At 64.7% G+C, this 23,167-nt stretch overlaps 4 protein-coding genes across 15 annotated transcripts in view; 1 reads left to right on the forward strand and 3 right to left on the reverse strand.

Annotated features, from left to right (window-relative positions):
* The window catches only part of CHD5 (chromodomain helicase DNA binding protein 5), a 33,605-nt gene extending 28,825 nt beyond the window's left edge, over nt 1-4,780 (reverse strand). For 4 of the 6 annotated variants that reach the window (XR_014318908.1, XM_082776930.1, XM_082776928.1 and 1 more), the window contains exons 1-2: nt 4,666-4,780; nt 2,668-2,798 (exon numbers count right to left, since the gene is read on the reverse strand). Coding sequence is in view for 5 of the 6 variants with exons in the window: in XM_082776930.1 (XP_082633056.1) it covers nt 2,668-2,798; nt 4,666-4,729 (195 nt within the window). In the remaining variant the exon portion in view is untranslated. The remainder of the gene's footprint in view (nt 1-2,667; nt 2,799-4,665) is intronic. The other 2 variants (XM_082776929.1, XM_082776932.1) reach the window with 2 other exon arrangements.
* Nucleotides 4,781-4,882: 102 nt separating this feature from the next.
* RPL22 (ribosomal protein L22) lies at nt 4,883-18,650 on the reverse strand. Of its 3 annotated transcripts, XM_082776974.1 has the most exons (7): nt 18,414-18,650; nt 18,238-18,326; nt 17,306-17,475; nt 16,852-17,069; nt 7,197-7,301; nt 6,385-6,509; nt 4,883-5,123 (listed from the first exon to the last, which is right to left on the reverse strand). In XM_082776974.1, the coding sequence occupies exons 1-7, from the start codon at nt 18,639-18,641 to the stop codon at nt 4,979-4,981; spliced, it is 1,080 nt and encodes a 359-aa protein (XP_082633100.1). In that variant the 5' UTR covers nt 18,642-18,650; the 3' UTR covers nt 4,883-4,978. The 3 variants fall into 3 exon arrangements, with proteins under 3 accessions (XP_082633100.1, XP_082633099.1, XP_082633098.1); XM_082776972.1 differs by lacking the exons at nt 4,883-5,123; nt 6,385-6,509; nt 7,197-7,301 and adding an exon at nt 15,071-16,469; XM_082776973.1 differs by lacking the exons at nt 16,852-17,069; nt 17,306-17,475; nt 18,238-18,326; nt 18,414-18,650 and adding an exon at nt 7,658-7,768 and having other exon boundaries at nt 4,894-5,123.
* On the forward strand, nt 8,822-14,440 carry RNF207 (ring finger protein 207). 4 transcript variants are annotated; one of them, XM_082776970.1, is made up of 17 exons: nt 8,822-9,027; nt 9,173-9,305; nt 9,410-9,554; nt 9,620-9,701; nt 9,773-9,848; nt 9,905-10,051; nt 10,171-10,217; nt 10,406-10,478; nt 10,601-10,669; nt 10,764-10,832; nt 10,934-11,055; nt 12,473-12,662; nt 12,774-12,959; nt 13,037-13,088; nt 13,166-13,283; nt 13,370-13,450; nt 13,729-14,438. In XM_082776970.1, exons 1-17 carry the CDS (start codon nt 8,837-8,839, stop codon nt 13,904-13,906), a joined length of 1,959 nt encoding a protein of 652 aa, XP_082633096.1. In that variant the 5' UTR covers nt 8,822-8,836; the 3' UTR covers nt 13,907-14,438. The 4 variants fall into 4 exon arrangements, with proteins under 4 accessions (XP_082633096.1, XP_082633097.1, XP_082633094.1 ...); XM_082776971.1 differs by having other exon boundaries at nt 9,926-10,051; nt 13,729-14,437; XM_082776968.1 differs by having other exon boundaries at nt 9,445-9,554; nt 9,620-9,848; nt 13,729-14,440.
* Nucleotides 18,651-19,175: 525 nt separating the features above from the next.
* Nucleotides 19,176-22,913, reverse strand: GPR153 (G protein-coupled receptor 153). Of its 2 annotated transcripts, none has more exons than XM_082776710.1 (6): nt 22,830-22,913; nt 21,203-21,662; nt 20,632-21,061; nt 20,379-20,487; nt 20,117-20,301; nt 19,176-20,050 (listed from the first exon to the last, which is right to left on the reverse strand). In XM_082776710.1, the coding sequence occupies exons 2-6, from the start codon at nt 21,577-21,579 to the stop codon at nt 19,424-19,426; spliced, it is 1,728 nt and encodes a 575-aa protein (XP_082632836.1). In that variant the 5' UTR covers nt 21,580-21,662; nt 22,830-22,913; the 3' UTR covers nt 19,176-19,423. The 2 variants fall into 2 exon arrangements, with proteins under 2 accessions (XP_082632836.1, XP_082632835.1); XM_082776709.1 differs by having other exon boundaries at nt 20,379-20,568.
* Nucleotides 22,914-23,167: the final 254 nt, after the last annotated feature.

Below are 23,167 nucleotides of genomic sequence, written 5' to 3' on the forward strand. Positions count from 1 at the left end.
CCGGCTCCAGGCCCACGCTGGCACCTCATGGCTCGCCCGGCACCGCAGCCACGCAGGCGGCTGATTGTTTAAATATACACCATCGACTGCTCCTGCTGCAGGTTCAGCTTGGCTCGGCGGCCATTGCTGGTCCTCCTTGCTTTGGAAAAAAATAAAAGAGCTTTTCCTTTAGCAGTGTTATAAACAGTTATAATTTAGCACTGAATAATTGGTTGCCATGGGAACTGCTGCAGCACAGGTTGAGATTCCCTCTCCCCGCTTTCTTGTCTGACAAGGACCTTCATCTACATATGCTGAGGTTCAAGCTGCAGCCTGGTTATTTTATGCAGATCTTTCTGGTTTGCAGCATCAATTCCAGCAGCAGAGCTCCAGCGAGCACCGCCACAGATGCCTGAACGCGTTACAACGAGCCCACGCCAGCAAACCCCCATAAGGGTGCAACGTGGCACCACGCCTGCCACACACACTAATGACAAAAACACGGGAACCCGGGGTGGCAGCCAGTCGTGGCTTCAGCACCGGCATCGTGTCACAGCTTTACACCTCATTGCCACCTCCCTCTTCCTTTAACAGGGGGAAAGAACCTCCTCCTACCCCACAAAACTTCAGAGAAGGTGTTTAGGAGGAGAAAGCCCAGCCCAGGGGTCCCTTTCCTTTCACCTCCTCACCCCAAAATGCAGCCTGGGTGCTGGTAAGGAATCCAGCTCACTGTTACAGCCACAGCACTGGCTCCTCACTGGCTCTGAGGGAAGACAGAAAAACCTCCAGAAGGCAGAACCCAGCCTGATTAACACTGCCCATACATGGCATTAATTAAAAAAGAAAACGCTCCCGACATTCATCCCATTATCTCCTCCCCACCCCCGGTGAGGAAGCAGGCAGACCCGGCACAGGCTGCACATGTTGCTGCCATGGCCTCGGGCAGGCTGACGCTAACAGAGAACTGCCAGAAATGAAAATACCACAGGTTTGTGTTTTATTTTTCCCCAACCGAAAAGCAGCACAGGAAAAATGCGTCCCATGACGAAGAACGCACAGGAAGCAAGGCGGCCTGAGCCAGCTTTGTGTGGTATCTGCAGAAGGAGATCAGCATCTCCATGGCCACGACAGAGGGGAAAAAGCTTCCCCCGGGCTCTGACTTCTGCTCAAAGCCTGCCAGGCAATACAGTGCAGGAACAAGTCACTTATTTTTTTAAATACACACCTCGCTCCTGTCACCAGCAAGAGCACTTTAATGTGCAACTTCAGCCAGCCAGTCTGTTCTCACAGGACCCACAGGGAGTGGCAGCGATGACTGGAAGAGAACAGCATCACCGGTCCCCTGTGAGGCCACATGAAGGGGCACAGCCTGCCCTCCCGAGAGCTCGCAGGAGCTGCAGGGACAGTGACGGCCCTGCCCAGGGCATGACGGCCACCCAGCCATCAAACGGGACACGAGGAAGAGCCCCAGGTTAGAAGCGGGTGAGGGGAAGGATCATTCAGGCAACGTGAGACCCAAAACATGATGCCTTGCCTTTGCTTTCGCACAAAAGGCCTCAAAATCCTTCCACATGCTAAACCCTGAGAAGCCTCTACCCGGTCTTCTTGCAGAACGCCCTGGTCCATCACCTGCAGAAACCTCCGGCCTTGCACCGGCCACGTGCCCAACGCCTTGGTTTGCCCAGACAAGGCACCGGCACAGCTCGTGGCAGCAGGACTTACCGACTGCAGGGAGGTGCTGCATTGCAGCAGGACGACGAGCAGGAGCTGGGGGTGTCACCACCACACGCCACAACATCAGCACCACAGCCCCAGAGGGAGCCTGGGCACCCTGGTGCAAGGGAGAGAGGGCAGAGTGCCAGCACTGCCTGCCGTGTCCACGTGGCATACAGCAAACCCCCAGAGCACCACCACAAGACCTGTTTTCCAGCGTAACACCTGCCTGCACGCTTCCTGGTGGCTCTACCTCTGCCATCTCAGCGCCGAGAACCCCAGGAGGCAGCATCCTCATCCTCGCAGCTCTCCTCGTCTGATCAGCTCACCACCCAGCGTGTGACGGGCGGGACATGGGAGTGAGCACAGGCAGATCCAGATTACGTGCACACAGCTGGCACGACGAAGGACTGTCAGTAATATTTACTGCACGTGTTTCCAGCATGAAAGGAAACACTCCAAAAGGAACAGATTCTCAAAACGCCAGCAACCAGAAAGAGGAACACTTAAGAGCGCAGATGGATGCCCTCTCCTCATCTTCCATCACGTCACTGCCATATCAGTGCCGTGTTTGATGGCACAGCCTGTATTCCTGGCACAGCTCAGCAGGGTACGGACATGCTGGGGAAGTGCTAAAACACAGCAGTCCTGCAAGTGGTCAGCGGGAGAGAAGAGGAGCCGCCTGGCACCGCAGGAACATGAACCTCTCGGACTGGGAGCTGTCCCAGCACTTTGCCACCTTTGGTTACTATTTCCTGCACATTGTAAGTTTCCCTACCATTCATTTCTTTCTTTGGACAAAACAATAAAAAATCTCCACCTTTCCAGGAACAAAAACGTACAGCTAAGCTGAGGCAGCAAGCACCACAAGGGAGCATCAGATCTGGACAAGAACTGCTCAAGCCCTGACCCTCAGTCATCTCCCCCAAGCCTTGCAGGAACCCGCCAGCCTCATTTCTGAGCATGCAGCGTTACCTCTTTCTTCCTCCTCTTGATTTTGGCAGCCTTGCTGTCTTTCAGCTTCTTGGATTTCTTTTTTTTCTGCACAGCAACTTGCTCTTCTGGGAAAAACTCATCCAGCCCTTCCAGGACCCCATCATCTTCTTCTGAGGACAAAAGGGACAACTTACTGGGGTGGCTGTCAGGGACACACAGGACGCAGCACTCGGGCGCGTTCTCCCTGGGCACTCAGCAGCCACTCCAGCGCTGCCCCTTCAAGAAGAGCCTTGACAGACTCCTGCCCAGGAGCACCACCGCTTCTCATTTCCCATCGCCCATGCACATTCTTACACGAACGGGAACCAGCACTTCTAATCATCTGCATTTTGCTCTCTGCTGACACAGGCGCATCAGGATGCTAATGGGCTGCCTGCTCTTATTGATTTGGATGTAGGTAATTAGGAAGCATTAGGCTTTTATCTTTTACCCTTTAGATTTCCCAGCAGAGCCCATTAAAATCGATCCAACCACGGCAAACAAGGAAGCAGCAGGCCTGGCATGGAAGATGGGTGCCAGGGCTGGCAGGAGGCAGCTCCTCCACGGCTCCGTGCCGGGGAAGCACCACGCGTGCTCGAGCTCCCACTCACCTGCCTGCCTTCCTCACCATCATCACCTCCCCAGCGAGTCCCAGCTCCTCGTGGAACCTCTGCATTTCTTTACGATCCATTCCAGTATTTTTTCCTTTAATTTCTCACCTTACACAGCAATAGCACCCCAGACTCATCAGCCAGGACAGGATCCTCGTCTGGCTCAAACCACCAGCTCTGGTCCAGCCAAGGCACGCTCCCAAGGATGCCCTCAGGTGTGGGGGGAGCTGGGCAGCACCCAGAGCCCACCCCACCGCCCCCCGGACCTCCTGCGGGCACAGCACAGCTCCCAGCCTACTGGAGGGGGGTCTGGGAGAGCCCCCGGCACAGCTGGGCTCAGCAAGACACCGAGCAGATTTTAGGGGTGTGGGGGGCACGTGAGGAAGGACAAACACACTGAGCAGACCCAGGCCTCCTGCAAGTGCTGCTCCAAAAGAAAAGCAGCACAACTTTGGGGTCTGCAGGCTGGAGACACAGCCTCGTGCTCCAGCCGGCGCCAGAAGCACCCTGATGCTGGGCTGCTTAGTGTCAGACAGGGTTACAAAAAAAATTTGCTCCAAGGAACACGGAGAAAACCTGATTTTGCACCTCCTGGCCTCCCTACCTGGTCCTCCAGACACCATCTTGCACAGCCTGGCACTCCCAGCACCAGCACCACGGGGGATGGACCCCGGCTGCCCCCCGGGGGGACGCAGGGCTCCTCGCCACCCGCTGCCAGGCCCCAAAATTCACAGCTTTGGGGATGGCAGGCGGGCAGCACGCTGCTCCGGGGGCACCCACGGCCGGCTTGGGGCTTGTGGGGGCAGCGGAGGGGATGGGGCTGGGGGGGGAGATGGGGCTGAGGGAGAGGAGATGGGGCTGGGGGATGGAGGGGAGACCAGGAATGATAAGGGGAGATGGGGCTGAGGGGAGGGGATGGGGTTTTGGGATGGGGGGTTGAGATTGGGGCTGAAGGATGGAGAGGGGACAGGGCTGAAGGATGGAGGGGGGACGGGGACTGAGAAGGGGAGATGGGGCTGAGAGGGGGGGAAACAGGGGTTGAAGGGGAGGAAATGGGGGCTGAGAGGGGGAGATGGGGGCTGTGGATCCACATCCCGGACCATACCAGGGGTCCCACCGCACCCTACAGGTCCAGCCACCCTCGGTGTCGGGGTGCTCAGTCCCGACAGCCAGCTGTGTCCCGACAGCCAGCTCCATCCCGACAGCCAGCCAGCTCCGCTCCCCCCATTACCGAGTCCGGTGGCCACTGCCCCCCCCCGTCCCCCCCATTTCCCCCCTATTCCTCCCCCACCCCACCCGGTGCCGCCCCCCAACCCCCCCCCACCGGGGCACCGTGCCCAGCCTCGCCCCCTCGCCCTCCCCAACCCCCCGGGGGCTCGCCCCGTACCCGAGACATCCTCGTCGTTGTCCGCCTCCTCCGGCAGCCCCTCGCCCGCCGCCGGCCCCCGCATGCCGGCAGCGGCCGGGAGAGCCCCGGGAGCGGCCCCTCCGCGCCAAGATGGCGCCCGCGCCCCGCCCCGAGCCCGCCCCCCCCCCAAAGGCAGCACCGAGAGGGTTTTTTTGTGTTTTTTTTTTTTGTGTTTTTGTGTGTGTGTTTTTTTTTCTCTCTCTCTTTTTTTTTTTTTTTTTCCCCCACGATTTATTCAAGGAAAAAAAAAAAAAAAAATTATAATAAAATGTACAAAACGCTCCCCCCGGGGTTAGTCCTCCTCCTCCTCCTCCTCCTCGTCCTGGTTGATCTGGAAGTAGCGCAGCTCGTAGCTCTCCTTGCTGTTGGCCACCACGCGCAGCCAGTCGCGCAGGTTGTTCTTCTTCAGGTACTTCTTGGTCAGGTACTTCAGGTACCTGCGGGGACACACACACGCCACGGGGCACACCTGGGGTCTCCCCGGCACTGCTGCGCCCCCCCCCACCCCGGGCCGGTTTCCGTCAGACCCCTCCGTGTCCCTGCCACCCATAAATCCCTAAATCCCACGGGAAGGAGGCTCCCCTAAAGCACAAAGGGCTCTCAGTGCACCCGGAGCAATCCCAGCCACGCTGGGCAGCAGCACAATGCTGGGTGCCTCCCCCCAGGCAGGAGCCCCCCTGCCCCACAGGGCTGGGAGCTGCCTCTCCCCTCTTCGCTCTCCCAGACAGGGGTGGCCACCACGCACCAGGCACAAGGGGCCACCTGGGTGCCTGTTCCTGCAGGGAAAAGCAGCAGCTCAAGAAGCAGAGCACCTCCGTGCACACAGGCACCATCCATCCCCTGCTCCCTGCACGTTTCTCAGCAGCTCCTGGGATGCCTCGGGCACCCCACAGGCACAGAAGCCGCTCGGGTGCCGCACTGAAGCTCTTAGAGCAGGACAAGGCAGCAGCACAGCACTGTCCTTACACACAGCTCTCCTTCCACTGTTTCAGACCTCCAGCTGCCTCGCTTGCGACCTCCACCACAGCAAATATTGAGTTTATCAAAGCCAAATAAAGGGCAGAAGCGTCAGGCAGTCCCAAGAACCAGAGGGACGCCCAGCAGGACGAGGGGAAGGACGCGGGGATGGAACAGCTTGGCTGTGCATCAACCCCCAAGCTCCCTGCTTGGCTTGGCAGTTGTGCATCCTGCACGGCCAGCCTCCTGAGCAGGCATTTCAACCCCGTATCAACTTTAAAAATCATCCAGAAGCAGTCACTGTGCCTAACTTCACACAGCACTTAGAGTCAGCAGGCCTCGGTGCACCTAACGCACCAGGACAGCTCTTGGTTACTTCAGGTGCTTCCTCACGCCCTCCTGTTTTACAGAAGGGGGTTGGATCTTGCGGCCCTGGCAACTGGCACTAATGACACCACCCTTAGAAACTCTCGTGCACTGAGCACTGCAACCTGAGGGAAACGAAGCACCTCCTCGTGACACACACCCACAGCAGGGCACGGGGAAAGCTCAAGCAGTGGAGCTCAACTCAGTCACGAGCAAAGGACCTGAAGCCATCGTTAACCAAAAGCCAAATAAAGAGCAGAGACTGCCCAGCACAACGCTCACAACGCCCTCCTGCCGGGACTTCACCAGGCTCAGAGCCAGCAGCCTCCCAGCAGCACAGCAGGGAGGCCTCGCGGGACGCCCCCATGTCCTCACCTCTTTGAGAAGGGAACCTCTGAAGTAACAGTGATCTTGCTCTTGCTCCTCTCGATAGTCACTACACCCCCGCCCAGGTTACCGGCCTTCCCGTTCACCTTGATCCTCTCCTGCAGGAACTGCTCCTAAAAGAGTGGAAAGAGAGGGCTCAGGCAGGGCCGTCCGCAGCGTGTTTGCGTTCAGCATTCCGACATTTGAGTTAGAACTGGGAAGAGACAAAATCACCATATGTCAACAGAAAGCAAGGCAGAGCCCGTTTCCTGCGGGCTGGGCGGCTTTGATCCTCCTCACAGCCAACCCCACCAGCTCACGTGGGCCCATTCACACCTTGACAAAAGTGATTTCCCCAAGTCTGGCTGAACTAGACGATTCAACTTCCTACTCTGAACTGTTAGTGCCCATGAAGCAAGATGCTTTCCGATTTCTCCTGGACTCGATGATCTTTGCAGGTCCCTTCCAACAGGGTTATTTTAATTCTCACTCTCAAAGGACATCTTTGCCACAAGCTCTTGTCTCAAATCCTCAAATCTGTGCTCATGCCTGAACACAGCTTGAGGCAGTCTGACCGAAAGCAAGCACTCATCAGACGCTGCTGAATGTTATCAACACCTCACAGAAAGCCGACCCCTCGGGGAACGCTTCATGAATACAACTCAACAGACAGAAAGCCGCGCACACTTCAGGTGCAAATCGCTTAAACAATAAACCTCGGAGGGCCCCCACGCAGCCTCCGTTTGCCCTTGGGGTGTTTGCTGGGGGTGCAAACGGCCCGGGAGGCGCTTCCTGCGGGGGGGGGGGGGCCGGGCACTCACGAAGTTGGCGGCGTCCATGATGCCGTCCTCCACCGGGTGCGTGCAGTCCAGCGTGAACTTCAGCACCTGCTTCTTTTTTTTGCCACCTTTCGCTGCCGGCTTCTTCTGCAGCACGGGGAGAAAAAGAGAGAGAGAGAGAAAGAGAGAGAGAAAGAGCACAGCGTCAGGGAGAGCGGGCGGACAAAGAGGGGGGGGCGGCCAGGACCTGGAACGGGGCCCGGGAACGGGACCGGGCCCGCGTCAGGGACCGGGCCCAGGTGAGGCGGGGGGGGCCGGGCCCCGTGAGGCAGCGGGGGAGGGGGCCGGGCCCCGGCGCCACGGGGAGGCCTCGGCCGAGCCCGCACCGGGCACCAGGCGCGGCCCCGGGGGGCACCGGGCCCGAGCGTGGCGGTGCCGGTGTCGGAGGAGCGGGGCCCGGCGGGGGGGGCGGCGGCGACCGGGGGGGGCCTGGCGGAGCTCACCACGGGCGCCATGGCGGCTCCAGCGAGGGGCAGAAAGGGAGCGCCGCGCCGCGCGCATGCGCGGAAGGGCCCTCGGGCGGGCAGGGCGCATGCGCCGCCCGCGGCACCGCCTGCGCCCACGCCGCCGCCGGGCCGCGCGCAACGGGCGGGGAGGGGGCGCGCAGGGCGCAGGGAGCCCCGCGGAGCGCCGAGAGCATCGATGGGGGCCGCGCCGCGCTGCTATGGGGCGGGGCTAAGGGGTGGGGGCGGGGCTAGGGGAGGGGGGCGGGGCCTGGTTCCCGCCGGCGCGCCCCTTTCCCCGCGCGGTGTGCGTGGTGCGGGTGGAGGTGGGAACAAACGGCAACGGGATGGGGGTGAGGTGGGGAGGGAAGGGTACGGGGACACCGCCCCGGGGAACGCCCCGCCACAACGGGGAAACAGTGCGGGGACAGCGCACCGAGGGGACACCCCACCGCGGGGACACCGCGTCATTGGGGACACCCCGTCACCGGGGACACCCCCCCATGGGGACACATCATCATTGGGGACACCCTGTCACGGGGGACACCCCACCATGGGGACACCCTGTCCTGGGGGACACCAACACAGAGGACACCCCACCATGGGGACACCCCGTCATTGGGGACACCCCACCATGGGGACACCCTGTAACTGGGGACACCTCACCATTGGGACACCTCGTCATTGGGGACTCCTCACCATGGGGACACCCTGTCACTGGGGACACCCCACCGCGGGGACACCCTGTCCTGGGGGACACCACCACGGAGGACACCCCATCACTGGGGACACCCCATTATAGGGGACACCCTATCCCGGGGGACACCTCGCCACGGGGGACACCCCATCTCGGGGGACACCTCCCCATGGGGACACCCTATCCTGGAGGACACCTCCACGGGGGACACCCCATTACGGGTGACATCCATCCCGGGGGGCACCCCACCAGCGCGGTGCTGGGGGGCTCCCACCGCGGCACAGCCCCGCTCGGGGAGCGCAGCCCCCCGGGAGGCCCCTTCCCGGGCACGCCCGGTGCCGGCCCCCCCTCCGCAGGCAGCTCTCTCCCTAAAAATAGCCATCCCGGCCCGGGGCCGCGCCTCCCGGGCAGCGCTGGGGCCGGGCGGCGGGGCCGGGGGCCGGGAGCCGGGGGCCGGGGTCGCCCCGTTGGGAGCCCCGCGGATGGCCGGGGGCATCTTCTCCCCTCTGGGGAGCTGCTCGGAGCTGGAGAAGGGCGCCTGGCACCCGCTGGTGTGCCTGCTGTGCCACGAGCCCTTCCAGCACCCCTGCCTGCTCGACTGCTACCACAATTTCTGTGCCAGCTGCCTGCGCGGCCGCGCCGCCGACGGCCGCCTGCGCTGCCCCCTCTGCGGGTAAGGCGCGGGGACGCGGACACGCGTGGGCACCCCCCCGGACCGGGACTCGTGGGCCACAGCCCCGGCCCTGCCCGGTGCCCCCCCGGGCCCTGCGAAAGGGCTGGGGCCGAGCCCCGTCCCCATCCCCGTCCCCGTCCCGCAGGCACCCCTCGGTGGTGAGGGGGGGCACGGGGCTGCCCCCCGTGGACCGGCTCCTGCAGTTCCTCGTGGACAGCTCGGCCGACGGCGAGGAGGACGTGCAGTGCGCCAACTGCGACCGGCGCTGTGCCAAAGCGGTGAGGGCGAGCGGGTGGGCAGGGGGCTGGCACCCCGCGGGACTCCCGGTTGTGCCCCCCCCCACACTCCTCACCACCACCACCGCCCCGCTGTGCCCACGCAGGATCTGGACGCCATGTGCTTCTGCAACACCTGCAGCCAGCCCCTCTGCGCCCCGTGCCGCGAGGAGACGCACCGCGCCAAGGTCTTCGCCCGCCACGAGATCGTTTCCCTCTCCAAGCGCACCAAGGACATCCACAAGAAGTGCCGTGAGTACTGCCCGCACCGCGCCGCGCCGCGCCACCGCGGGCGTGACACCTCCAAACCCCCGCAGCGCTGCACGAGGAGCCCTACATCATGTTCTCCACCGAGAAGAAGTCCATGCTCTGCATCAACTGCTTCAGGGACATGCAGGGGTGAGCGTCCCCGTGCCCTCCCGTCCCTGCGTCCCCCCACCCCGGCCGTGCCCTCACGCCCACCCCCGCAGGGAGAGCCGGGCGCACTGCATCGACATCGAGACGGCGTACGTGCAGGGCTGCGAGAAGCTGGACCAGGCGGTGCTGGTAGGTGGGCGCGGGGGGCGCGGGGCCGAGGCACGGAGGCGGCAGCAGCGCCGCAGCCACCGCATCACCCCGGGCAGGCGGTGAAGGAGCTGCAGACGTCCACGCGCGAGGCCATCGTCCTCCTCAAGGCCATGATCGAGGAGGTGCGCAACAGTGCCAGCCAGGAGGAGACAGCCATCAATGCCCTCTTCAGTGGCATGCAGGTGGGGGGCCCGGTGGGGCAGCGCATCCCTCCCTGCACCCATGGGTGCCCACCAACCCCTTGGCACAGTGCTGAGGTGCGGCAGAGCCACGGGACGTGTGGCATCCATGCCATTTGCAGGAGCAGCTCTCTGAGAGAAAGAAGGCGCTCCTGAAAGCCGTGCAGAGGTGAGGGGCCACGGCTGCACCTCTGCGCACCTGGGGGTCTTGGGGAACCCGCTGGCACGGGACCTCCCAAGCCGGCATGGTGCGAGCTGCTGGCACCCACGGGTGCTCGTGTGGGTGCCTCCTTCCTGGGGTGCCCCGGGGCCAGGCAGCTCACCCAGAGCCGGTGCCCTTCGCCTGCTCTGCTGCAGCCAGCACGAGGAGAAGGAGAAGGCGTTCAGGGAGCAGCTCGCCCACCTCGCCTCCCTGCTGCCCACCCTGCAGGTAGGGCCCGTGCCAGGCAGGGACATCACGCGCCTGCCAACCCCCGGCTCTGGGAAACGGCCTTCCCAGAAGCCGAGCAGGGGCCCCGGGGAGGTGGCAGCAGTGACACCCCCTGCGCACAGGTCCACCTGGTGATCTGCTCGGCCTTCCTGAGCTCCGCCAACAAAGCCGAGTTCCTGGACCTGGGCTACGTGAGTAGCACCGGCACCGTGGGGCAGCCGGGGCACCCTGACGTGGTGCCAGGCACCCCCGAGCCCTGAGCCCTGCCTCGCCGCTGCCTTTCAGCAACTGATGGAGAGGCTGCAGAGGATCGTGAAGCTGCCCCACCGCCTGCGGCCGGCACAGACCAGCAAGGTAGAGCCCGCGGCTGCGCCTCTGCCCGCCGTCCCCACAGGCAGCCCCGGACACGGGCTCTGCCCTGCCCCAGCCCCACCTGCCCCCGTCTCGCCCCGCAGATCAACACCGAGTACCGGGCAGAGTTCGCCCGCTGCCTGGAGCCCCTGCTGATGCTCACCCCTCGCCGCTCCGTGGTGGGCAGCGCCGGCGGCATCGGGCCTGGCATCGCTGGCACCAACATGTGAGGTGCTGGGGTGTCCCCGGGAGGGGCAGGCGGGCGGGTGGGCGGCGAGCAACCCCGGAGGCTGCTGCGATGAGCACAGCTGAGGGGGGCTATGAGCAGGGGGGGTAGAGCCCTGCTGGCTTTGCCCTGCACCGGCACCCCCAGCGCAGCCCCCAGCCCACTCCTGCCCCAGCACGTGCCCAGCTCCGCATCCTGCTTGCCCCCCAACCATGCACCCCCCTGCATCGCGCCGTGCACCGCACCACGCGTCCCATCTGCATCCCACCAGGCCGCCCAGCACGTGCCCCCTGCCATGCCAAGCTTGCCCCCCCCTTGCTGCCCTTGAGCCTGTCACCTTGGAGGTGGCCCGGGGACAGCACTGAGCACAGCTGTGCTGACGAGCGACAGGCACGGGGGCTTCAAGTGACAATTCTGGGAAGCAGGGTGGGCGGGCAGGGCTGGCAGCGGGCACCCCGGCGAGCCTGCACCCTGCTCCCCAGCGCAGCCCCAGCCCCCGGAGGCACCGAGGGCGCTGCTGTGCCCCGGGCGGTGCCGTGCCAACGCTCACCGCACACCCCGCTCTGCCGCGGCCCCGCAGCCTCTTGGCCCGCCACTATTTTTATCAGAATTTCAGAGAAGTGCCCGGCAGTTCCTCGCCCGGGATATATTTAGTGCCCATTGATGTCACAGCGGCGCGGGCCCTGCCAGGCGCTGCCGGCCGCTCGCCCCGCAGAGAGGACAAACAGGCGCTGCCGCCCCATGGGGACCGCTCCTCGCGCCCCGCCGGGCTGCGTGGCTGGGGGCAGCTGAGCACCGGGGGCTGTGGGGCCGCACGGTGGGGTCTGCACGGCAGGTAGGGTCGCGGGGCCGCACGGTGGGGCAGCGGAGCCTGGGGAGGTGGTGGCAGCAGGTAGGGGCGCGGGACCGGGGAGAAACGGGCAGGGGGCAGAGGCTGCAAGCTCCTGGGGCTCTGCCCTGCAGGTTTCAGCCCTGCTCCCATCACCCGAGCAGCTGCCGGCCCCGGAGCTGAGCCAGCCTCAGGTGGGGCAGGTCCTTCCCTGTAGGAACCTGGCCGTGCCAAGCCCGGCTCCTGCCTCCTTCGTGCCAGGGCTGAGCTGGTGGAGCTGTGCGCACCGGGCTGAGCGGGGCAGCGAGCACCAGCTCCGGGCTCACTGTGAAAACCTGGATTTTGGGGCAGTGCTTCCAGCTAACCCTGAGCGCAGGGAAGCATTTGGGGAGCTTTGGTGGCTCCTTTCTCAGGGCTGACACATCCCCAGCCCCGAGCACCATGATCCGGGGGTTTGGGGCAGCTCCGGGGAGCTCCGGCTGTGGGGAGCTGATCGGAGAGCTGGGGGTGGCAGGGCTGAGCCAGTGTCACCCCTGGGGCCCTCCCCCTGCCACCGCCTGCCCCGCAGCGCCGTCGCCCTCCTCGCAGGATCCCCGTCGGCCAGTCCTCCAAGACCCTCATGGTGCCCGGCTGCCCCCCCAGCGGCGATAAGATGTCCACGGGCTCCATGGTGCGGAAGCCGACGCTGCACCGCTACATCAGCACCAAGGTGCTGCTGGCCGAGGGCCGCGAGACGCCCTTCGCCGAGCACTGCCGCAACTACGAGAACACCTACCGGGTAGGGGGACGGGATGGGACGGGGTGGGGGGCGCGGGGCTGCCCCCTCCCTCGCTGCCCATCGCTGCTGCCCCTTGTTCTGCCCCCCCCCCCCCCCCCCCGCCCCGCGCAGATGCTGCAGACGGAGATCCAGGGCCTGAAGGACCAGGTGCAGGAGCTGCACCGCGACCTGACCAAGCACCACTCGCTGATCCGGACGGAGATCATGAGCGAGATCCTGCAGAAGTCGCTGCAGATGGACGTGCAGATCGCGGCGCACTACTCCTCGGTGGAGATGATGCGCAGCGTCTTCGAGGAGGTGAGGCCCGACGGGGGCTCCCCCACCCCGGGGTGCCACCCGCCCGCACCACCACCAGCTCCCACTCCCCGCTGCAGGTCTGGGAGGAGACGTACCAGAGGGTGGCGAACGAGCAGGAGATCTACGAAGGTACGGCCGCTGCCCGCCCCGCAGCCTGCGCCCCCCGCCCATGGAGCCGCGGCCACAGCCCCGCTCTCGCCCCCCAGCCCAGCTCCACGACCTGCTGCAGCTGCGGCAGGAGAACAGCTGCCTGACCACCATCACCAAGCAGATCGCGCCCTACGTCCGCTCCATCGCCAAGGTGAAGGAGCGGCTGGAGCCCAGGTGAGCAGTGCGGGTGCTTTCAGGGCCGGGGTCCCGGCCACCGCCACCCTCCCCGCGTGCCGCACCCAGCCCCGGTCCCGCCGCAGGCTGCAGGAGCCCCGGGAGCCCAAGGATGAGCACACGCAGACGCTGCTCAGGATCGAGGACAGCAGCGAGGCAGCACAGAGGTAGGCGAGGTGAGGGCTGTGGTCTCGGTGCAGCCCCCTGGGCACGCCGTGCCCTTCCCCACAGCAGCCCACGTCCCAGCTGCAGGGCGGCTTTGGCACCATCAGCAGTGCCCCGTGCCTCTCTTGAGCCTCCCAACCACAAGGGAGGGATGAGAAGCACTTTCAGGAGCCCTTGCGTGCCCTCCAAGCAGTATTTAGAGGTGCCTCTAAAGGGCTCAGAAGGGATTAGAGCTCGGGAAAGAGCAGCTTAACCCAGCGGGCACGGCCGCCTGCCCTAGGGACGGCTCGCCCGGCGGCAAGGAGAGCAGGGAGCGGGCCCTGGGGAGCCGAGGGGGTGGCTGCACGCCCACCCTCGCCCCCGAGGACCCGCTCCTGAAGAACGAGGAGCGCTGCCGAAGCAAGCAGAAAAGCGGGACCGAGGGCACTGCTCGGGAAGACCCCACAGCTTCGAGCTGAACGCCGAGAGCCAAATGCTCCGCGCTCGCCGCCGGCAACGTGTTGGGCAAGGAGCGTGCACACGGTAACGGGCAGGCTGTTTGTGGGAGATCTGCTCTTCGGAGATACAGACTTGTACCAAAACCACCTGGGTTCAACTTATTGTAGTCCTCGCGTTAGCAGTGGTTGTGGTTTTCCTTGAGGTACGTTCAGACACGTGGCTTTCACCCAGCTTTCCTTCCCTGGCTTTAGTGGTGAACGCAGCACAGGCACCGCACTGTTCATACCTGGAAATTGGCACTGGGGGGCTTCAAACCCAGGCCGTGGGGGGGTTTCCTGCTCCCCAGCAAGCAACGGAGCTGCATCAGCACCAGAGCACCATGGGGCTCATACACACAGTGCACACGATAGCCCCAGGACACCCCGGTCACAGCGCTGGGCAGCTGCGGGTCCTCGCTGCACCAAACCAGGTCCCCAGCACGTCTTCCCCTGCCTGAGGTCCTACAGCTTGTACAGCACTTCCGCTATTAAAGAGAGCAATGTTAGAGTAAAGCTTTCTGTTGTTAATGCCCATCAAACCCAAGTGAGAATAATTTCTGTTCCCAAGTCCACTTGTGCAAGTTCACACACAAAAAACAGTTTAAAAAAAAAAAATAACTCGTTGAGACTCTCGTTTGAGGTGTGTTGGCAGAAACAGCCAAGGCTGACGTTTCCGTGGGAAGGGCACCTCTACTGCGAAGAGAGGTCTGAACACGAGCTCACAAATAACTACACAGAGAAATCAGCACTACCTGGTTGTTATATTTGCATGTTTGTTCTTTTCCTCCAAGCTAAAAACATAGTGAAAGACAACTTATCAGTGAATGCTTTAAGCCGATATTCAGTGCAGAAAGTGCTCTGTAATATAAAGCATGACCTGGAGAAGAAAGGATTCCACATAGGTTAAGCAAGTAGAGCCTACGAATTTGTCCCTATTTCTCTGGCTCCACAAATTACCCAAAGTCATGATCATACTTCACTGTAACACTGAAGTGTACTGAAAACCCTTTGGGAGGTATAAAATTAAGAATTCCAGCTTTGATGTAGTCGCCATCACCTGAAGAGATCCCAAATGACAACCAGACAGAAGTTGGCAACATTTTTTTTTCCTTTTTTTTTTTTTTTTTTTTAATAAAAAAATCACAAAAGCAATTTCCACCAGTGCCCTCTTTCCTGAGCTGAATCACAGTATCTTCAAGGAATACTGCAAGCCCGAAGCGTGTGCTGACAAGCAACTCATTTCCATTCCAGCAAGGAAGAATTATGTAAAACCCAGGAAAACGGTGAACCTCTTTGGTATATAACAACAGAATAAATTATACCACAAAGCCTGAATAGGAACCATTTCCAAAATGGTAATGTTTAAAATAGCATTATTAGCTAGCCAAACCTTTTGTTTAGAGAATTGCCCTAGAAGCTTCTCCTGCTCTCACCGACATCCCAGATTCACCCCAACACCAGGCAAGGATCTGAAGCGCTAAAAGCTCTTTGCAAGCTCGCCAGCCGCAGTCCTTCTCCTGCCTCCCCAACCCCAAGCCCTGGGATCTCTGTGGGACAGAGCTGACCAGCGTAGACGCCTGGCAGGGCAGGAAGCAGCGTGATTTGGAAGCGGGTCTCAGAAGAGCGTGGACAGAACAGAGAGGGGAAAGCAGCAGCCGGGCGGTGGCTCCTGAAGGCAGGGCAGTAACCAGGGACCCCAGACCCAGCTCTTCTGCTGCATGGCTTGGAGGGGCCGGCAATTTGCAGGTGCCAGGAGCTCCCTGTTAACGCAGCGGCCGGGGGAAACCTGATTTGCAGCGCGCTGACAGCTTTCCAGCCAGCTGATGTCCCGCAGTCCCGAGCGTCTGACGAGCCCAAAGCGAGGCCTGCTCCCGCAAGCTGTCCAAGCACCAGCCCGGGGCTTGCAGGAGCAGGCCTCCAGAGATTAAAGCTGTGCCGTCTGGCTTCTAAGGTCAGAAAGCTTTAAAAGACAGCTACGCCATAGGAACAGCATTCCCACCAGCACGGTTCCAGCGCAGGGGTGGAAGGGCAGAGCTCATTCTCCAGAAGAACCAGTCCGAGTGAGTTTCAGTACGATTCAGCTGCTTTAGGCGGGAGGATCATTTCTCGGTAGGATTGCTATAGGCTAAGTTATCCAGAGGATCCCTGAATGTGCGACGAAGGACTCTTATCTCGAGGAGGATGAACGTGCTTCTGATCTCCTAGTTACCTGGAAGGCCGCCAGGCCCTGCAGCCCTCAGCGAGCTTCTAGTGGACGGCCAGGAAATGGGAACAGGCTGCTCGGCGCCAGCACTATGCATAGTTCCTCGACCTACAGCGCCCAGAGCTGGAGGTTTTCTCAACCAGTCCAGTTTTGCCGGCGTTACAGTTCCACTTTGACTCCTTTAATAAAAGGGAGACCCGACGGCACCTTCCTTTTGTATTCCAGGTACTCCTCCCCAAAAAAGTGGATGAGCGTGATCTCCTCTTCCTCTATCCGCTCCCTGAAGAACCGCCAGGACGCCAGCGTGTAGCCCACCACGCAGATGGGATTGCAGAGCAACACCTGCCAACAGACACAAGAAGTTAACACCCCAGCAGCTCCGGCAGATCCCCGGCTCCCCCAGGGATTATGCTGCCCCCGGTACTGAAGCCAGCTTTCACGGTCAAAAGAAATTGCAGGTGTAAGGTCTAAAAGCTCTGCAACAAAACGAGAAATCCCCAGAACTTGGGAAGAATTGCGTTCTCCAGGGGAATTAGTGCTTGGAAGGAAGCAGGCTGCAGGCACCTCCCCTGCCACCCCGGCTGGGAGCAGAGTGCCAGCTCTGGGCTCACACCCGCAGGCGGGTGGGAAGCAGACTGGGGCCCCCACAGCTGACAGCCCGAGGTTTCTACCGAAGAAATAGGCAGGTTATGAGGGGAAAGCAGCTGAGGGTGAGGTACGATACCTGTGTTCCAATACTCCAGTAAAACCATCCCACGTACGACGGGTGCCGGAACCACCCGTACACCCCGCTCGTCACCAAAGTGTGCGTGTCCGACTTCTCGTTCTGAACGATGTGGTTGAAGTTGGAGCCGGCTGTGAGCATGGCAGCTTTCCTCAGGCAGTCCCCAAAGATCACCATCAATAACCCTACGGTACTCAGCCAGGTGATCTGCTTCATTTCTGCAAGCGAAGCAGCAGTGGTCAGCACAGCGCCAAGGAGGTGACCGCGCTGCAGGCAGGGGCAAGTGGGGGCCTCCATGACGCCCCCATGGGCTGTCATGGGGGGAAGGAGGACGCCTCCCCTCACCAAAAAAACATGGATTCGTAGAACTGTGACAGCTTTTACCAGCGCCATTCATTTCTGAGCCCAAAGAACACACCCGTGGGTGGCTCAGCTCCCCCCCAGCCAAGCTGACCTGGCACGAGGAGCTTCTCGAGGGTGAACTCGACCCAGGAGGAGAGCGCGGCCAGGTTGTACTCGAAGCTGTGGTTGAGCAGGAAGGAGTCGAGCGAGAGGCTGCGCGGGTTGTTGATGGCGGTCACCAGGTACTCCGAGTAGTGGAACAGCGACAGCGAGCACATGTACCTGCGGGGCGGGCAGGGCAGCGCCGGCACCCGCACCGGGCTGGCCGCACCGCACGCGGTCCCGGAGGGCCCCACCGCACCCTGACTGCCCGGTACCCGCTGCAGGGCCCAACCCTGACCCGGTGACTGCCCAGTGCCTGCCCCAGGGCCCATCCCGGTGCCATGCTGCCCTGTCCCGGTGCCATCCCAGTACCCATCCCGGTGCCCATTGCTGGTGTCCAGTGCCCGTCCAGTGCCCACCCCCGTGCCTGTTCCCAGTGCCATCCTGCCCTGTCCCAGCGCCCACCCCAGTGCTCGTTCCCAGTGTCCACTGTCCCGTCCTGGTGCCCATCCCAGTGCCACGCTGCCCCATCCCAGTGCCCGTTCCTGGTTCCCATTCCCGGTGCCTGCTCCCAGTTCCCATCACCATTTCTGGTTCCTGTTCCCGGTGCCCCTTCCCGGTTCCCATCTCCGGTGCCGTCCCACCTCAGTGCCCGTTCCCGGTGCTGTCCCAGTTCCCATTCCCGGTGCCGTCCCACTCGGGTCCCACCCTGGTGCCTGTTCCTGGTTCCCATTCCCGGTGCCTGCTCCCAGTTCCCATTCCCAGTACCCATTACCATTCCTGGTTCCCATTCCCAGTGCCCCTTCCCGGTTCCCGTTCCTGGTTCCCGCCCCCGGTTCCCATTCCCGGTGCCGTCCCACTCGGGTCCCACCCCGGTGCCCGTTCCCAGTTCCCGTTCCCGTCCCAGTTCCCATCCCCGTCCCCGTCCCGTTCCCCCCTTACCACCCGAAGTGCCTCCACGCGGATCTCCCGGCGCTCAGCAGCAGCCCGCAGCCGAAGGCGAACCCCAGGAAGCCGGCACGGACGGCGATCTGCGGGCAGAGCGCAGGGAGGACGCTGCCCCCGGGGCTCCCCCCTCACCCCCCTCACCCCCTTCCCCGCCGCCCCCCGCCGCCCACCTTGTAGAGCGGCCGCGGGTAGAGCAGCAGCAGCGCCCCGTTAACGGCCGCCACGTGCAGGGCGAGCGCCAGGCGGCCCCGCAGGCCGGGCGAGGCGAGCAGGGCGGGCGGGGAGCCCAGAGCCAGCGGCAGCGCCGCCACCGAGGCGCCCAGCAGGAAGGCGGCCAGGCTGGAGCGCGCCTCACGGCACAGCCGGCCCCGCCGCCACCGCCCCGCCGCCGCCGCCATCTTGGCGGCACCCCCCGCCCCGCCCCGCGTCGCCCTAGCAACGGCGCCGCCGCCTCTCGCGAGACTTCCCCCCCCCCCCCCGCCTCCGCTCCTGCTGTCGCCCAGGGCGACCGAGCCGCTCTCGCGAGAGCGCGCCCGGCGCTCGGCTGGGAGGAGCCAGCGCCTCCTCCCTCCCCCGGTGGGTGTGGCTTCGCCCCGCCCCGCCCCCCTCCTCTGTCCGGGCCCGCAGAGCTGCGCGTGGGGTTTTTTTTTATTGAAAATTGGAAAATAAAAGTTAAAAAATAGCCTCAAGTAGAGCTGGCCGTGGAGTGGAGAGCGGCCCGGGGAGGCCCTCGGGACCTGCCTGCAGCAGGCTGTGCCTGGGCCGCACCGTAACATAACGCACGGCACGGCCCTACATGTCCCGTAACGCACAGCCTATAATGCACGGCTCGGCCTGTGCCGTCCCGTAACACACGGCCTGTAACGCACAGCACAGCCCCTGCTGTCCATAATGCACAGCCCGCAACGCATGGCACGGCTCATTCTGTCCCATAATGCACAGCCTATAACGCACGGCTCAGCCCGTTCCACCCTGTAACACACAGCCCGTAAAGCACGGCGTGGCCCATTCTGTCCTGTAACGCACAGCCCGTAATGCACAGCCCATAACGCACGGCTCGGCCTGTTCCATCCCGTAACACACGGCCTGGCCCGTTCCGTCCCGTGCTGTTCAGTCCCGTTCTGTACCGTAACACCCAGCCCGTTCTGTCCGGTTACAGCCATCCTGTCCCGTCCTGGCCCTACGAGGCCGATCCGATGGACCCCGAGAGGAACGTGACGTACCCCGAGGAGGCCGACGGCGAGCTGAGGAGGCTGCTGCTGCTGCCCCGGCCGCCGTCCCCGAGACCTGGCCGCAGCGCCCGGCCCCTGCAGCGCTCGGCGGGCCGCGGGGCGAAGAGCTGTGCCGGGTCCTCGGGGGCCAGCCGCGGCCCGGGGACGGCGAGGGCACCCGGTGGGCCCGGCAGCGCCCGGGGCTCGTGCTGGAGGGCGGCCAGCGGGAAGGCAGCCAGCAGGCCAGCCTGGTGTGGTGCGGCCACAGGCAGCAGGGCCACCGAGGCTGAGCGCCCCGGGCTCCCGGTGGCCCCTTCCTCGCCGCCGAGGCCGTGGAGGTCGGCCAGGCGCAGCCCCTCTCCGGGGACGTGCAGCAGGGAGACCAGGCTGTCGGCAGAGCGGCGCCGGCGGCGGTAGGCGAGCTGCTCCTCGGGGCAGGGGACGAAGCCGTGGCGGGGCCGGTCGCGGCGGGGGGCCAGGAGCCGTGCCAGCCCCGCCGCCTCCCCGCCGGCCCCCCAGCGCTGCAGGTAGGCTGCGACCTGGCTGCTGGTCCACAGGTCCGTCTCGTCGTGGGAGAACCGCCGCAGCGGGGGCACCTGCGGGGAGCGTGGTTGGTGCCGGGTGCCGCGGCCCCGCCGCCCAGCCCGCGGGCAGCCCCTTACCTGCAGGTACTGCATGCGGTCCCCCGGCTCCGTCCTGGCAGGGCTCACCGGGGGCAGGCCCCGCTCCAGCGCCGAGAAGTCACGCGTGGCGACGGGGTCCAGCGCCAGGACCTCGGCTGCGCAGCCGTACTCGTAGGGGCGGTCGTACACCAGCTCGCCAGCCACGGCGCCCTCCAGGCTGCTTTCTGCCGGGAACGGGTCCGCTGTCACTTTGGGCACCCCCTGTCCCCAGCACGCGCCCCCTCCCCGCCACGCACCCCACCTTCGTCCCCGTCGTCGCTGGCCAGGACGGCGCGGCACTTCTCGCAGACGGCGCGCGGGTCGGCACGGTAGCGGTCACAGGCCCAGAGGAAGAGGGGCAGGAGCAGGGACTGCGCCAGCGAGCACCAGATGAGGCACAGCACCATCCAGTCAGAGGAGGCGTCCGAGCGCAGGCTGGCGGCGCTCACCACCTGCGGCACCGGCACGTCACCAGCGGCCCCCGCGCGCCCCTGCCCCGTCCCCGCGGCACTCACCAGCACCGGGAAGCCCATCAGGACGTCGTAGATGAGGACGATGACGGTGACCAGGTAGGTGATCTGCAGGGAGGTCTTGATGGGCTCGGAGCCGTCGATGGAGGAGCGCCGCTTGCCCTGGGCGTCCTCCACCACGATGGTGGGCACGTGGAAGCGGTTCTTGCTGGCGTCGGGGCCGCGCCGTCCCCAGAGGGTGTGGAAGAGGGCGATGGCAATGCAGACGGCGCCCACAGCCATGCTGCCCCCGATGAGGAGCAGGAAGCAGACGCCGAAGCCCAGGCCGATCTCCGTCACGACGAAGCGGCAGTCCCTGGCGTAGAAGCGCTCGGTGGTGTCGTGCCACCCCACGGCCGGCAGCGTGGAGAGGATGAAGGAGACCACCCAGATCCCCATCACAGTGTGAACCGCTTGCTTCCTGGTGTTGCTCAGCCTGGGGAGAGGCGGCAGAGCCCCCGGCATGCTCAGCACAAGAGGGGGCTGCGTGGCAGGGCTCTCTCCCCCTCCCCAGGTGCTGGCACAGCCACTGAAGCGTGCCAGGGGACGGGGCACAGGGCAGGCAAAGCCTCGGTACCTGTAGTTGACGGGCCAGCGGACCATCCACATGCGGTGGTAGGAGAGGGAGGTGACGGAGAAGCAGGTGACCAGCGTGAGGGTGTAGAAGGTGGAGACGAAGACCTTGCAGAGGCCCTCGTTCCACTCGTAGCCCGAGCGCCGCCGCCGGAGCTGCACCACGGCGTACGTGGTGATGGGGATGGCGGTGTTGAGGATGTGGGTGCCCGCCAGGGAGCACAGCAGGAACTCCAGCGGCTTCCACTTCTTCTGCTTGGCGCTGATGCTGAGGATGCCCCAGGCGTTGGCGAGCAGCGAGACCCCGGCGCACGCCAGCCAGGCTACCGCATTGCCGGGCAGCCGCTGCTCATCGCGCATGGTGGAGGGACGCGGCACCATCGGCGAGGCGCCGCGGGGCCGCAGCCATCTAGGGCACACATCAGGCCATCGAGGCTGGTTCTGGGCACCGCCGAGCCCAGCACCTGCAAGCGAGCGCAGGCTGTCAGCACCCCACGGGTGCCCCGTGGTGCCGCCGCGTCCCCCGCGCACGCTCGCCCGAGGGCCGTTCCCCACCGAGGATGAGCCCGAGGGCCTCCGGCACGGGCACGGTAGCGGGTGGAGAGGAGGCAGCGCAGTCTCGCAGCTATAATTAGACTCCTCGGGAAGAAGCAGCAGGCTGGCAGCCACGGCGCTGCCGACACAACCTCCTCGCCCCCGGAGCGGGAAGCCGCCCGCAGCCCCGTGCCGTGCCAGCCGGAGAGATGCTCGGGGGTCAGGGACCCCTCCTGCGGGGTCTGCCCACGGGGCACAGCCCCGCACGGCACCCACGAGCCGCATCACACGGCTGCCAAACGCCGGGAGCTATTCTGGGCTTCCCAATAAAAGACAAGGATTTTCTTTCTTAAAAATAACTACAGGAAAAACAGCCTCCGGAGCCTGCTGTGCTGCCGAGGGAAGCCCACGGCCCACGCCGACGGTGCCCTGGGGAAGCTCCCGGACACCCCACGGATGCGGGGAGCTTCCCCGGGGCTGCGGCCACGCGGGCTGCGCAGGGGCTGCTCCTCCACGAGAGACAAACCCCGCGTGGGGCTGCCCCCGGGGCGCTGCACGGCCTCGGGGGGGGCAGAGGGAAGGGGGAAAAAGGAGGCAGAGGAGGGGGAAAGCACCCGCTCTTATGTAACCCCGGCCCTCCGCATCCCCCGGCCGCGCGTCTCGGGAGGTGCCGGGCTGCGGGGGAGGCGGCACGGAGCGCCCCGGGGGGCTCGGCGACCCCCGCCGTGCCGGAACCCCCCGCGGACGCCCCGTCCTCAGCGGCTGCCCCACGGCACCAACCCCGCGCTCGCCCCCGCCGCCCCGGCGGGTCCCCGGGAGCCCCGGAGCCGGGAGGCGCCGTCGGGCAGAGCCGGAGCTGCCTCCCCGGGGGCTGCCCGAGGGGCACCGGCGCCGCTCCCCCCCGCTCCCCCGGCCCCAGCCCCGGTCCCGGTCCCGGTCCCGGTCCCGGCTCCCGCAGCCCCTCGCCCACCCGGTACCGGAGCGGATCCCCGCGCTCCCCGGTGCTCCTCCAGCGCACGGCGCCCCCGGTTGCCCGACGGCGGGGGCAGCCCGGCGGCAGAAGGACGCCGCCGGTGCCGGTGCCGCCCTTCCCGTACCTGCCCGGTTCCGCCCGGTTCCGCCCGGTTCCCCCCCCGGTTGCGGGGCTGCCTCCCGCACCGAGCCGCGCCGAGCCGAGCCGAGCGCCCAGCCGGGGCCGCGGCGGGCGGCACAGCGCATGTCTCGGCACCGCCCGCCGCGCCGGCACGGGCACGGGCACGGGAGCGGACCCCGGCCCCCGCCCCCCCGAGCATCCCCGGCAGCGCCCCCGGGGCCGCGGGGACAGCGCGGGGACAGCCGCGGTGCTGGGCGCGGCGACGGGGACAGCGGCTTCGTCCCTTTGTCCCCCCCGTCCCCTCCCCGGGGGCTGCAGCCCCCCGCCCGGTTTTGCCACCGG

This window comes from Aythya marila, assembly GCF_965140915.1.
Source record: "Aythya marila genome assembly, chromosome: 21".
In the NCBI taxonomy this organism is placed as follows: domain Eukaryota; kingdom Metazoa; phylum Chordata; class Aves; order Anseriformes; family Anatidae; genus Aythya; species Aythya marila.

What these genes read in the sequence shown, in the direction of transcription:
- RNF207 (XM_082776968.1), top strand. Translation starts at nt 8,837, where the DNA reads ATGGCCGGGGGCATCTTCTCCCCTCTGGGGAGCTGCTCGGAGCTGGAG. An exon ending in CTCCTGAAAGCCGTGCAGAG is followed by an intron (nt 10,218 to 10,405) that starts GTGAGGGGCCAC and finishes GCTCTGCTGCAG; the next exon opens with CCAGCACGAGGAGAAGGAGA. An exon ending in CCCTGCTGCCCACCCTGCAG is followed by an intron (nt 10,479 to 10,600) that starts GTAGGGCCCGTG and finishes CCCTGCGCACAG; the next exon opens with GTCCACCTGGTGATCTGCTC.
- RPL22 (XM_082776974.1), bottom strand. Translation starts at nt 18,641, where the DNA reads ATGGCGGCGGCGGCGGGGCGGTGGCGGCGGGGCCGGCTGTGCCGTGAG. An exon ending in CGAGAAGCTCCTCGTGCCAG is followed by an intron (nt 17,070 to 17,305) that starts GTCAGCTTGGCT and finishes CTTCGCTTGCAG; the next exon opens with AAATGAAGCAGATCACCTGG. An exon ending in ACTGGAGTATTGGAACACAG is followed by an intron (nt 7,302 to 16,851) that starts GTATCGTACCTC and finishes CCCGTGCTGCAG; the next exon opens with AAGAAGCCGGCAGCGAAAGG.
- GPR153 (XM_082776709.1), bottom strand. Translation starts at nt 21,579, where the DNA reads ATGGTGCCGCGTCCCTCCACCATGCGCGATGAGCAGCGGCTGCCCGGC. An exon ending in TGATGGGCTTCCCGGTGCTG is followed by an intron (nt 20,569 to 20,631) that starts GTGAGTGCCGCG and finishes CCGGTGCCGCAG; the next exon opens with GTGGTGAGCGCCGCCAGCCT. An exon ending in CAGCGACGACGGGGACGAAG is followed by an intron (nt 20,302 to 20,378) that starts GTGGGGTGCGTG and finishes CGTTCCCGGCAG; the next exon opens with AAAGCAGCCTGGAGGGCGCC.